This window comes from Bipolaris sorokiniana (assembly GCF_000338995.1).
Source record: "Bipolaris sorokiniana ND90Pr unplaced genomic scaffold COCSAscaffold_12, whole genome shotgun sequence".
Taxonomy (NCBI): domain Eukaryota; kingdom Fungi; phylum Ascomycota; class Dothideomycetes; order Pleosporales; family Pleosporaceae; genus Bipolaris; species Bipolaris sorokiniana.
The window spans coordinates 510471-522236 of NW_006911906.1; the positions used below are offsets into that span (position 1 = coordinate 510471).

Sequence of the window (11766 nt, forward strand, 5' to 3'; positions counted from 1 at the left end):
TGGAAGTTATTAAATGTTATATTCCTTTGGTCGAACAACCATATACATCGGCATACGCCAGGCAAAGCAACACTGGCTTCGCCACAGCATTCTTCACGCCATGCACAGTTGTCAAACATCAACTCTTTGTCTAGCCATCATCATGAGCCTTTAGCAGTTCCCCATTTACACCCGCGACCCTAATATACAAAGCACGCGCTTAACCAGAGAACTCCTTAATGTCCGTCGTCTTGCCGGGAATCAGAGCCAAGGGCACAATACCCGACACGTGCATCTCAGGGCCGTAGACGTGCATGTTGAGGCCGAGCTCTTGGCCGACGCTCTTGATGTTCTTAAGACCTTCCTGGTAGTTGGGACCAGCACGACGGATCCAGATCTGGACGTTGTGCTCAATGAGAAGAGGAGCGACTTCCCTCAGAGCGCGAATGACACCCTTGAAGGTCGAGGCAACGTTGGTGAAGTTGGCAATACCACCACCAATGAAGAGAACCTTGCCCTCCTCGTGTTGAGGTGCCCTGAGCATGAGGTCAAGGACAGTGCGGGCGTAGTGGAAGGTCTGGGTCTCGGTGGGGGCACCAGAGTATTCACCGTAGTTGGCAAGCTCACTAGCAAAGCCAGCAGAGGCGATAGCGTCGGCGTAGACGACGGAAGCACCACCACCAGCAACTAGGGTCCAGACACGGCCAGTGGCGTTGAGAATGGTCAGCTTGAGAGAAGCACCAGTCTTTGCGTCCATCTCGGCAATATATGCCTCCTCCTTGCTCATCTCACGACCGAAAGGAGCAGGGAACTCCATCGGGGGGCCGACGTCGATGGTAGTCTTACCATCCTTTGCAGGAGCAGCAGCTATTCCGAGCGCATTTGCGCTACGGGCAATAGCCCACTTGGCACCACACTCGAACTCAGCAGTTTGGTCGAGCTTGGCAGCAAGATCAAGGAAGTGAACCTCAGCTGATGTCTTTTCCTCGTTAGGGATGACGACGAGGGGGTTAATCTCAAGGTAGCTGCAGCAGTGCATTAGTGTCAAGTAGTAGGCGCTACAGACGGATGGCTTACGTGAATTGGCAGTCGACGTAGACGGCGTATAATCTTGAGATGAAGTCAACGAGGACGTTGTGTACACCCTGGGGAACCTTCTTCAGGAGAGTAGCAGCAATCTCCTCATTTGAAGGGTACTCCTTGAGGTCGACGGGAATGAGAAGCTTCTCTGCCTTCTCATCGACATCACCAACGTCGACACCGCCTTCGTGGGTGAAGAGGATCCAGTCGCCCTATTAAGTGCAGATGTTAGCGGCTAGATCGGGCTAAAATTGACAGGATTGGCAAGATCGCGCAGTGGCCCACACAAATGCAGCTGGCAAGAGCCGCAACACCAAGGGCCTGGAATGACAAAACCCGGTACATGGACGTAAGACGCTTGAAGCGCCAGGAGAATTGACATGTGAAAGTGGACGTGCGCATCGCAAAGGAGTAGGTGCTTTGCAGAAGTGGGTCGGCGAGTGTTCCCTTCGTCCGGCCCGCCTTCAAACAAAACCAGGCGGTACGCCCGTGTGCTTGAGCCAGCCCTCCTGCTCCGCACGCTCTCGCGCAGCTTACGCCCAGCACACCTAAACATGTCTTTTCCACACCTGTCACTGTGCCAGGCAGTGTTCTCGCACAAACCGACTTGAAACGACTCGAAGCAAAGAAATGAAGAAAAGAGACGAAGAAAAAATTGAAACACGGTGAACGTACCTCTCGCACAGAGTTGATATTGATGTAGTACTCGGTGTCCTGGGGATGGGGGACAAAGGGCTCGACCAAGAACTGTCTCAGGACACCATCAACAGTCTCAACACGCTGCTCCTTTCCTGCCCTCGCCTCGATCCACTCACGCGCCTCAGGCCAGGTCTTGTTCAAGGCCAACAGACCGCTCTTGCCTCGCCTCTTGATGAGCTGATCTGGCTTTGCAACGAACTTGGAGCCGGGGGTCAGCAGCCATGGGTATGTGGCCTCTGCCTGGTCGAGGACGCCCTTGACATCCTCGTCGGCGGGGAAGTACAGCGATGCAAGCTTGGGGGGAGGGTTGTGTGTGGCCTGGGCAGGCAGAGGAGTGGGCTTGATGACTGGGGCGCGGGTGAGGTGGTAGTTGAGGATGGCCTTGCCGTCGGCCTCGAGGATGGACTTGGCTGACATTGTGAAGATGGGTCAAACTGCACTACAGGTGGTGAGTATGGGCAGGACAGAAAAGAGTAGGAGAAGGAGCAGGTTGCGGGCGAGGCAAGGGACTGCAAGGAGATATGGCAAGGAAGGAGGAACAAGAGAAGAGCAGAGCCAATGCCGGCAGCAATGTCGGGGAGAGAAATGGGGCGTTGGGCAATGTCCGGCGACAGAGACGACTTCGGACAACGATGGTGAGGGGGCCGGGACGACAGGATGCAAACTGGCAGGGCGGGGCTGGCGGCACGAACCTATATTTGTTGGGGAGGGTTGGACACAGGGGGGTCGAGGAGCAGAAAGAATCAGAAAGAATTGCTGGCAAAACGGGCAATGGTCAGACGGCGGGCAGACGAAGCGTGCGAGGCGGTCTGGTGTTTTTTTCCTTACGTGTTGAGCTTGGGAGGGTGCAGGCAAATGCAGGGCTAGGCTATTCGGCGGGTTACTGGCCTATCACCGCCGACCCACCCCACCATGGCCACAGGCACAGCGGAAGGGCGTCTGTGCCCCTCGACGAGATGGTAACCACCCGAAAGCAGCGCAATCCCGACGGCTTTGGGGCGGACTTTGCCCATGGAGCGGACTTTGCCCCTTGGAGGCGGACTATGGCAACGGGCGCCGGAGACAAAGGCTGATGGGCGCCTTTCCGTGCGAATTAAAATGGTTGTCCCGACTCCGAGGGGCGGCATTGGCAACGAGCAAGACATTCGGGTCCCCGTTCACCGCTCGGGTCTTGGGCCTAGCGCCGCAGCGATTTAGTTTGTGCAGCGCAATCTCCAGCTCAACACCGCCAGCAGACCAACAGAGTAGGCGCCCGCACTTTTGGCCACAAACGCTGTTCTCTCCTCGCAACCTTCTCCTAAATTGTCCAAGCATCTGCCGCACTGCCCCTCGCCCGGCATTGCACCCATAAGGTCAGTTCCCCTCTCGATCCCCTCCGCTCCGCTTCTATACTCCTCGTGCCTGTCTGGCCCCTACACCTTGCCCGCTGCATTTTTTCCCGCTGAGCGACCTCTCTCCCCCGAACCCTTCCGCCAGCCATTGTCGCGCCTACCTGCTCACGGCTGCACTCCATACATACAAGAGCCTGGGCCCGACTGACCCTTTGCCCTCCCCAGAAACTCCCCGAAGCTTCCCTTCGACAAGTGACGCTCCCATACACACGGCCATCATGTCCTCCTCAGCGCCCGCCCAGGCGGCCAACGACAACATCCGCCGCTTTGCCGCTCCCTCGAGGCCCTTGAGCCCCCCGGCTGCCCATACCCTCTTCCACCCGAGGACACGATGCTTCGTCTAGTAAGAAAACACACCCCGCCCTGCCCCAATGCAGCAGAGCACGCCTCTAACATGCCGTCAACAGCGGACTGCAGCCCCGTGCCGTCCAGGGCATGCTCGACTTCGACTTCATCTGCAAGCGCAAGCAGCCCTCGGTCGCCGGTATCATCTACACATTCGGCGGCCAGTTCGTCAGCAAAATGTGCGTGCCAAGCAATCGTCCCACTTTGGTGTGACTGCTCGTCTGACAATAACCAGGTACTGGGGAACCAGCGAGACGCTGCTGCCCGTATACCAGACCGTCGAGAAGGCCGTTGGCAAGCATAGCGATGTTGACACCGTCGTCAACTTTGCCTCGTCGCGTTCCGTCTACCAATCCACCATGGAGTTGATGGAATTCCCCCAGATTAAGTGCATTGCCATCATCGCCGAGGGTGTTCCCGAGCGAGTAAGTACCCGGGACAACTATTACATCTTGGAAAATGAAAAAAAAACTGACATTGGTTAGCGTGCTCGCGAGATTCTCCACGTTGCCCAGAAGAAGGGCATTACCATCATCGGCCCCGCCACCGTTGGTGGCATCAAGCCCGGTGCGTTCAAGATTGGAAACACTGGTGGTATGATGGACAATATTGTTGCCTCGAAACTTTACCGCCCCGGCTCCGTCTCATACGTCTCCAAGTCTGGAGGTATGTCCAACGAGCTGAACAACATCATTGCCAACACTACCGACGGTGTGCTCGAGGGTGTTGCCATTGGTGGTGACAGGTACCCCGGTACCACTTTCATTGACCACGTTCTCCGATACCAATCCGACCCCGACTGCAAGATCATTGTGCTGCTCGGTGAGGTCGGTGGTGTTGAGGAATACCGCGTCATTGAGGCCGTCAAGTCTGGCCAAGTCACCAAGCCCATCGTTGCTTGGGCCATTGGTACCGTTGCCGGTATGCTCAAGACCGAGGTGCAATTCGGTCACGCTGGTTCTTTCGCCAACTCTCAGCTCGAGACTGCGGCAACCAAGAACAAGACCATGAGGGAAGCTGGTATCTACGTGCCAGAGACCTTTGAGGACATGCCCAACACTCTTGCCCAGGTCTACCAGAAGCTGGTCAAGGACGGAACCATTGTTCCCAAGCCCGAGCCCGTTGTTCCCAAGATTCCCATTGACTACTCATGGGCACAGGAACTCGGTCTCATCCGAAAGCCTGCTGCTTTCATTTCCACCATTTCCGATGACCGTGGCCAGGAGCTGCTCTACGCTGGTATGCCCATCTCTGATGTCTTCAGGGAGGAAATTGGTATCGGTGGTGTCATGTCGCTGCTCTGGTTCCGTCGCCGTCTGCCCAACTACGCCAGCCGTTTCCTCGAGATGGTGCTTATGTTGACTGCCGATCACGGTCCCGCCGTTTCTGGTGCCATGAACACCATCATCACCACTCGTGCTGGCAAGGATCTCATCAGTGCCTTGGTTTCTGGTCTTTTGACCATTGGATCACGCTTTGGTGGTGCGCTCGACGGTGCTGCCGAGGAGTTCAGCAAGGCCTTTGACAAGGGTCTCAGCCCTCGTGACTTTGTTGACACGATGAGGAAAGAGAACAAGCTGAGTAAGTGAATTTGGGAAGAGATGTGTGAATGCAATAGCTAACATTGCCTAGTCCCCGGTATTGGCCACAGGATCAAGTCCCGCAACAACCCCGATCTTCGTGTCGAGCTCGTCAAGGAGTACGTCAAGAAGAACTTCCCCAGCACCAAGCTGCTCGACTATGCTCTTGCTGTCGAGTCAGTCACAACGTCCAAGAAGGACAACCTGATTCTCAACGTTGACGGTTGCATTGCTGTCTGCTTTGTTGACCTTGTCCGCAACGGTGGTGCTTTCTCCAACGAGGAGGCCGAGGACTACCTGAAGATGGGTGTACTCAACGGTCTCTTCGTTCTTGGCCGAAGTATCGGTCTGATTGCTCACTTCCTCGACCAGAAGAGGCTGCGCACTGGCCTTTACAGGCATCCTTGGGATGATATCACCTACCTACTGCCTTCGCTGCAGTCTGGTGGTGCGCCAGGTGCCGAGGGCCGTGTTGAGGTTAGCTTGTAGAGTAGTGCTTGACGAAAAGCCAAGGGTATGTCCGGTTCTAGTCGCTTGATAGTAGACCGAAATAGGCGTTTTGAGCGCGGTGGACAAAGGCCTTGAACTGCATCGCAAGGCCGCTGTAGCAATACTTGCCAGTTGTTGGCAGAGACATCTTATTTAATATCAAACAAACAAGTAACTGAGTTTGCTATGCGTGAAGAGTTCTTTCAAGCCGGGTGGGTCGGCAGCTTGTGGTGAGCCTAGTGGGAGGCCTCAATTCAATGACAGGTCCAGACTTGCCCAGCTATGGGTTGGACCGTGTGCAAAATTAGGCTGAGATGGGCCGCTTTTACATTTAAACTCCACCCTTTTTACATCCGCAAAGCTTGTCATGAGTACACCGCATGCACATGCATCCACAGAAGGCGTCCTGCGCAGGGTCAAATAGTCGACGGCCGGGCTGCATGCAGTATACATTTGTGGTTACTTCCCGTCCATGTGCGACAAATAGTAATTGCAATGTGACGTGACTCGAATTGTACCTGAAGACATGGCGTGTTTCCTTTGACCGGTTGTCGGTGATGGTGCCAAGAAGCGTTTACTTACATGGAGCAGTATCTGCATAGGGTATGGCGGTTATGGCCTTATGTGAGGGCAGGCAATCACAGCTTAGGACTAGCAGACACTGACCACTGCACTGCTACTCGGCCCCGGCCCACCGCGTTTGACAGCCCAGTTAGATCCTTCAAGACGAAACGGTCATACCGTTTTTCATGATGCTGACATGCAATCCGGCTGATTTGGAAGTCCATAAACACCACGCCATGCATCGTCCTCGCTCGTGCACCTGTCGAGGTTGGGTTGCATACAGTCGAAGTTATTGGTCTGCGTATTGGTTGTTGGTCGAGACAGAAAACACTATTACTGCAGGGCGGGACAATACGCCGCATTGCGCCCCACTCAGGCATGCAGCGCGTAAATAGATGGGATTTGATTCTGCGCTAATTCCTCTTTAGACCGCTAGTCACCGCCGTAATTGGGGAGCTACGAGCCTGTGGCTTGTTTCTTCTGGCGGGTAGCCTAATTAGTTGACGGTTTGCCTTGAGGGTGGATATGCAGCTAGTTGCCTGTGCCGCATTCATTAAGAATAAATAAAGATGCAATCCCAGTGCCTATGCTCAAGCCTGTTACTGGTGCTAAAGTATACAAATTCAAAAAGCTCTCACTATGCTCATGCGCATTTCGGTCGCAGCTGTGGCTTCGGCCGGGCTTGTCGTAGCCCAGGCTTCTTCAGATGATAGTGCTCACTACACGCTTGCCTCTTTCGCCTTTATTCGAACTGGAGAGCGAACGCCCATTCTACGAAACGATACCCAGGTCCTGACGGCACTAGGCGCCCAACAAATGTACACGCTCGGAGAAAACTTCAGAACAAGATACATCACTGGCGACTCACCAAACAAGCTTGGTGTACAGCATGTTGCAGGAATGTCAGTCGATGTCATAGACAATGACCAAATAAGGGTTCAAACTCTGGAAAAACCATACCTTGTTTCTTCTGCACAAGCATTTATGCAGGGTTTATATCCTCCGAACAGCAATTCCAACGGAACCGGACAAGTCACTAGCCGCCTTGCAGATGGCACCCAGGTTGATTACCCGCTCAACGGATACCAGTATGCCAGTATCCAAGCTGCTGGTCTAGAAGACCCTGATTCAAGATTCATTTCTGGATCGCAAAACTGTCCTCTTGCGCAAGTAGCTGCACTGAACTTTTTCGAAACAAAAAAGTTCAAGGAAATGGAGGCGGCCAATGCTGATCTGTTCAAGAAATTGAACTTAGACTGGCTGGAAGGCACACTTCCCGAGGCATATTTGTGAGTTCAATTGTCACATAGGTTCATATCTGGTACACAGAAAAGCTGATTGTCAATAGTAATGCCCGTTCGGCTCTTGAGATATCCGACTACATCTCTTACCAATACTCGCACAATTCTAGCGTCTACAAGGCCCTATCGGCAAACGACTCTGACTACACTGGTACCTATGACCGGCTCGGCCACCTTGCCGATGAAGTTGCCTGGCACCTCTACGGCAACGCATCAGACCTACCAACCGATGCAAACCACCAGGCCATTGGAGGCAAGACTCTCGCCAGCTCTGTCCTTGACTCATTCAACCTTCAAATCGCCAATAAAACCAAGCCAAGTAACGAGAGCTCCCCATCCCAGCGCCTAACCTTTTACTTTGGCGAAGAAGACGCAATGACGGGCCTCATCTCCCTCCTCAACCTCGACACAAAATCTCCGAATTTCAAATCCATCCCTTCCTACGCCTCGGCCCTCATCTTCGAACTCTTCAGCACAATCAAAGAACCCAGCCCCAGCCCTGACAACCTCTGGGTCCGCTTCTCCTTCCACAACGCCACAGACGCTAAGCAACTCGTCGCTTACCCTTTGTTCAACCACGAACCCTCGAACACAGACATGTCCTGGACCGAGTTCGAGCGCCAGTTCACCGCCATAGCCGTGTCCGGCATCGCAGAATGGTGCCGCACATGCAACAGCGGCAGTCTGTTCTGCTGGGGCGCTGAAGCAAAGAAGAGTCTCGATGACTTGCCTTCTTCCTCTCCATCTTCCATCCGCGAACTCAAAGCCCGACTTTCCCCCGTTGTAGGCGGTATCATTGGCGCGGTCGTCACGCTCGTCGTTGCTGCTGTTGTTTTTGCACTCGTTATGGTGTTTGGTGGTGTGCGAGTGCACCGTCCGCAACGCAACGTCGATAACAATGATGGTACTGGTAAGGGAAGGGGACTGGGCGGCTTCAAGGGCGTGGCGAAACTTGCGTCTGATGCTGATCTGAGGCTTACAAGTGAGGGTGCAGCAGGCGCGGTGGTCGATGCGAAGAAGGGGCATGAAAGGATTGGGAGTTGGGAGTTGAAGCAGAAGGATTTTGGGAAGGAGTCGGAGGAAGTGAGTCGGAAGAGCAGTTTTGAGCGGATTGATGGGGTTGTTGCGGGGGGCAGGGTGGAGCCGGCTCAAAGGTTTTGAGGCGGTGGAATGATTTTGTAATGTGTGTATATAATTGGGTTGAGGAGTAGGGAATGGGAAAAGTAAAGAGGTCATGTGGGTTATGCTGCAATTGGTTTACAGATGTTCGCACTGGTGCGATGTATATAGTGGGAAAGGGAAGGAAAAGTACCCAACGTTTATATTGTAATACCATTATACAAAGTAAAAAGAAGTTTATAGTATAGTAGCTACTTTCTGTCTTTGATTCCATCTTATTGCTTTGTAACATACATGTCCATTCCTCTCGTCTATATACCAATACATATGATGTGCATCCATGTGTCTAGTGTCATCGTGACCGGATCAAAGATGACAAAAACAAAATCCAGTCACTCAATCTCCCTTCGTCATGACATCACCACCAGTTCAGAGTAAAAAGTAGATGGATAAACATTTTGATTGTGCACATATCTACAAAAGCCACTCATGCAGTACATATATATATACGGCGACAAAGGCATAAGCTGCATTCTCTCTCTCTCTTGTGAACTTCGTATCTGTCAATTGGCACATGAAAACATCGCTGAGCGAGAAAGTCGCTTCCATGAAAACGCCAAAAAGAATGCCAAAAAAATAAAGAGGAAGGAGACAGAGAAACAGACTCAGAAACAAAGAGCGAAAAACCACATGACCTCGAGTGCCGAAGCACGAGTTGTTAGTTTTTTGAACCAACTCTGCCCCCAGTCTGTTGACAAGTATTTTGGAAAAGGAAAATTCACCTCCACATCCAGCCATTATTTATCCACATTAGAATCGAAAGTGACTAGACTGCATCTCTCTCTCTCGCGCTCTCGAAACCGCAAATTATGTGAGAAGCTGACCTGCTATGCCGAGGGCAACTCCGGCAGTCATGAGGTAATCGCGGCAGGGTGCCCTCCACGCAGCGTTTCCATTACCGTCAAACGCGCGACAAGCCTCGACAGTCAACTGGGAGCAGCCCAAGCTACTCAAGCTTGAGCAAATGCTCTGTGCAGACGAAAGACCGACGCTTGGAATCGCAGTAATGGTAGCGCCGCCATTGGGAGCGGAAACGGTTACGCCCGGGGCGCCATTGGCAAGAGCATTTGTACAGCTTGCAGCATCGCTTTGGCAGCTTGTATAAGCGGACGAGCAGGCAGCTGCGTTTTGATAAGTCGTCGGTATGTACGGGAAAGGGTAGAATTGGTTCTGTACCGTGCTTCCGTGGTTTGCGCCGTTCGTCTGCTGCACGAAGGGCCCGCCCGTGGTTGTGCTGGCGATCACAAATGGCACTGACGTAGTTGCGGTGGGGTTGGCTGTTGGGACGGCGAGAGCTCCGGTACATGCAACGCCCTGAGGACAGCATGCTACGTGACCGGCCTGGTCGGCGGAGCAGACTGCCGTTCGAGGGCAGCAGAGGCCCGGAGCGCCTAGGCGAGCGCAGTCGAAGTAGTTGTTTGCGCATGCGTTGCCCTGTCTTTTGAGGAGCTCGGGTTGTACATTTGCCGGGGCCGTGGGCATCGAGTCGTATACTTTGTTCTGTAGTCCCTCGACGGCGGGCTCGAAGTCGGCAACAAGATCGGGTGCGGCGAGGGCTGCCAGCGGTGCCAGTAGCAGCGGGGCGAAGGCGGCACGCATTTTCGAGGAAGTGATGTCGTGGACTGAGCGAGTGTTGTACGGGAGAAGAGATGCGACTTGCGCCAGTAAAGGCTGCGGTGTGGCAGGAGAACGAGCGATTTATCGATATGGAGATGGCTGGGGGAGTGGACAAGCACACAAGACAAGTTGCGGACAAGCAGTGGGAATACAGAACAATGGGTGCGCTAAGTGGCACACAATTGACAGTAGCTGGAGGGAATATGGGCAGTAGATGGTGCGGTTTGGCCAAGGTCGATGTGTAGATGGGCGCGCGGCCGGTGCGGCTGTGGTGTCTCTGCCCAGCCTGGATTCGTTGGCACGGTGACGTAAGGCCTGATTGGTTCACCGCTGGATTTGACGGCTCTGGCCCGCAACACGTGCATGGCAACGTCCAAGGCCCTGATGATCTTTTCCTTCTTGCGCCCACCATTACGCTTGCAACTCTGACGAACTTGCCCCGAACTTGTCTTTTTCGTAACCTGCGAGGGATAGCCAGGATGCGCTGCGCCTACTTGCAGTAGACCGATTACGCCGCGCACATGCGCACCACCTCATGCGCTGTCAGGCACAAACACGAACATCCAATATTGCTTCAGATGCGAAACACTCTCAGTGAGAATCAATTGTTATTCCTGTCGTCACACTAGTTGATCTCTGGGCTTCATACTCTATCCGTGCGCTTGTGTGGAAAGCTACTTTTACTCAGTCCAAGCTTCGCCTAAGGAAACCGACTGGGGTCTTTACCAGAGATTCTGAGCAAGAGCCACTAAGTGTAGCAGACTGAAGAACCCATATCAGCGATGATCTGATAATGCTCATCTCAATAGATGGGGATCCCATTGATGCCATACGCAGTGGAGCTAGATGTGCATGGATAAGCAGTACGTACGTACTGGGGTTGAGCAGGTTTGCGCGTGATAATCGCGTGAGCCAATCTCTTGGTGTAACGGTTCGAGTACACACTGAACTAACATCCGAAAGGGATCCGAACATGGGCACGCACTAGCCGAGGGCAGATCTGCTGATATAAAACCCCACCTTCTCCATACCGTAGCTCGATAGATTTTTGATATCCTTTCGTACAAGGCCTATAGGTGTCTATTCGAATTAAGGCTCGTTTGATGTCCCACGCACTCCCATATGCCTCTGAGTGACACTACCGCCGATACTGATCCGAGTAGTCTTGCCTGCGCCGTTACATTATATCAAAAATCTCACCACCGCCGGTGACGGCATTCAAACAATATCGCAGCTGTCTGTTCAGACTACATCCAAAACCAAGTGTTTCCGGAGTTGATCCGGAACCTTACACCGTTACATCTAACATTCACATAGACAGGATCCCATTGATCTCCTGTCGACCGAAGCCTTTGGGTTTGGAATTTCTGTACTCACGCGAGTCGGATTAACTTCGGAAAAGCCGCGTAGAGTGCGCCAAGGTAGAGACACGGAGACTACCAAGAACCCATCAACCTAGGAATCAATCGCCATGGTTGACCGAATCACCACCGATTCTGCGGAACCGTCAAGAAGAACAACTCGCCAACAAACGCAGAAACC

The 11766-nt window shown here is 53.3% G+C and overlaps 4 protein-coding genes across 4 annotated transcripts; 2 read left to right on the forward strand and 2 right to left on the reverse strand.

The window, feature by feature from the left end:
* Nucleotides 1–59: 59 nt before the first annotated feature.
* On the reverse strand, nt 60–2398 carry COCSADRAFT_231768 (uncharacterized protein). Its single transcript, XM_007704609.1, has 3 exons — nt 1735–2398; nt 1057–1271; nt 60–1004 (listed from the first exon to the last, which is right to left on the reverse strand). The coding sequence occupies exons 1-3, from the start codon at nt 2173–2175 to the stop codon at nt 200–202; spliced, it is 1461 nt and encodes a 486-aa protein (XP_007702799.1). The 5' UTR covers nt 2176–2398; the 3' UTR covers nt 60–199.
* Nucleotides 2399–3103: 705 nt separating this feature from the next.
* Nucleotides 3104–5905, forward strand: COCSADRAFT_148232 (uncharacterized protein). The gene is made up of 5 exons (XM_007704610.1): nt 3104–3492; nt 3557–3673; nt 3730–3919; nt 3980–5075; nt 5127–5905. Exons 1-5 carry the CDS (start codon nt 3368–3370, stop codon nt 5561–5563), a joined length of 1965 nt encoding a protein of 654 aa, XP_007702800.1. The 5' UTR covers nt 3104–3367; the 3' UTR covers nt 5564–5905.
* Nucleotides 5906–6741: 836 nt separating this feature from the next.
* COCSADRAFT_123146 (uncharacterized protein) lies at nt 6742–8799 on the forward strand. Its single transcript, XM_007704611.1, has 2 exons — nt 6742–7416; nt 7476–8799. Exons 1-2 carry the CDS (start codon nt 6767–6769, stop codon nt 8587–8589), a joined length of 1764 nt encoding a protein of 587 aa, XP_007702801.1. The 5' UTR covers nt 6742–6766; the 3' UTR covers nt 8590–8799.
* Nucleotides 8800–9414: 615 nt separating this feature from the next.
* COCSADRAFT_183496 (uncharacterized protein) lies at nt 9415–10206 on the reverse strand (the record flags this gene model as incomplete). The annotated part of the gene is made up of 1 exon (XM_007704612.1): nt 9415–10206. One exon carries the CDS (start codon nt 10204–10206, stop codon nt 9415–9417), a length of 792 nt encoding a protein of 263 aa, XP_007702802.1.
* Nucleotides 10207–11766: the final 1560 nt, after the last annotated feature.

Bases quoted from the DNA above. Each gene is read 5' to 3' on its own strand.
- COCSADRAFT_123146 (XM_007704611.1), top strand. From the start codon at position 6,767: ATGCTCATGCGCATTTCGGTCGCAGCTGTGGCTTCGGCCGGGCTTGTC. The intron at 7,417-7,475 runs GTGAGTTCAATT...GATTGTCAATAG, and splicing joins ACACTTCCCGAGGCATATTT to TAATGCCCGTTCGGCTCTTG.
- COCSADRAFT_231768 (XM_007704609.1), bottom strand. From the start codon at position 2,175: ATGTCAGCCAAGTCCATCCTCGAGGCCGACGGCAAGGCCATCCTCAAC. The intron at 1,272-1,734 runs GTACGTTCACCG...TGCACTTAATAG, and splicing joins ATATCAACTCTGTGCGAGAG to GGCGACTGGATCCTCTTCAC. The intron at 1,005-1,056 runs GTAAGCCATCCG...GCACTGCTGCAG, and splicing joins TACGTCGACTGCCAATTCAC to CTACCTTGAGATTAACCCCC.
- COCSADRAFT_148232 (XM_007704610.1), top strand. From the start codon at position 3,368: ATGTCCTCCTCAGCGCCCGCCCAGGCGGCCAACGACAACATCCGCCGC. The intron at 3,674-3,729 runs GTGCGTGCCAAG...GACAATAACCAG, and splicing joins GGCCAGTTCGTCAGCAAAAT to GTACTGGGGAACCAGCGAGA. The intron at 3,920-3,979 runs GTAAGTACCCGG...GACATTGGTTAG, and splicing joins CCGAGGGTGTTCCCGAGCGA to CGTGCTCGCGAGATTCTCCA.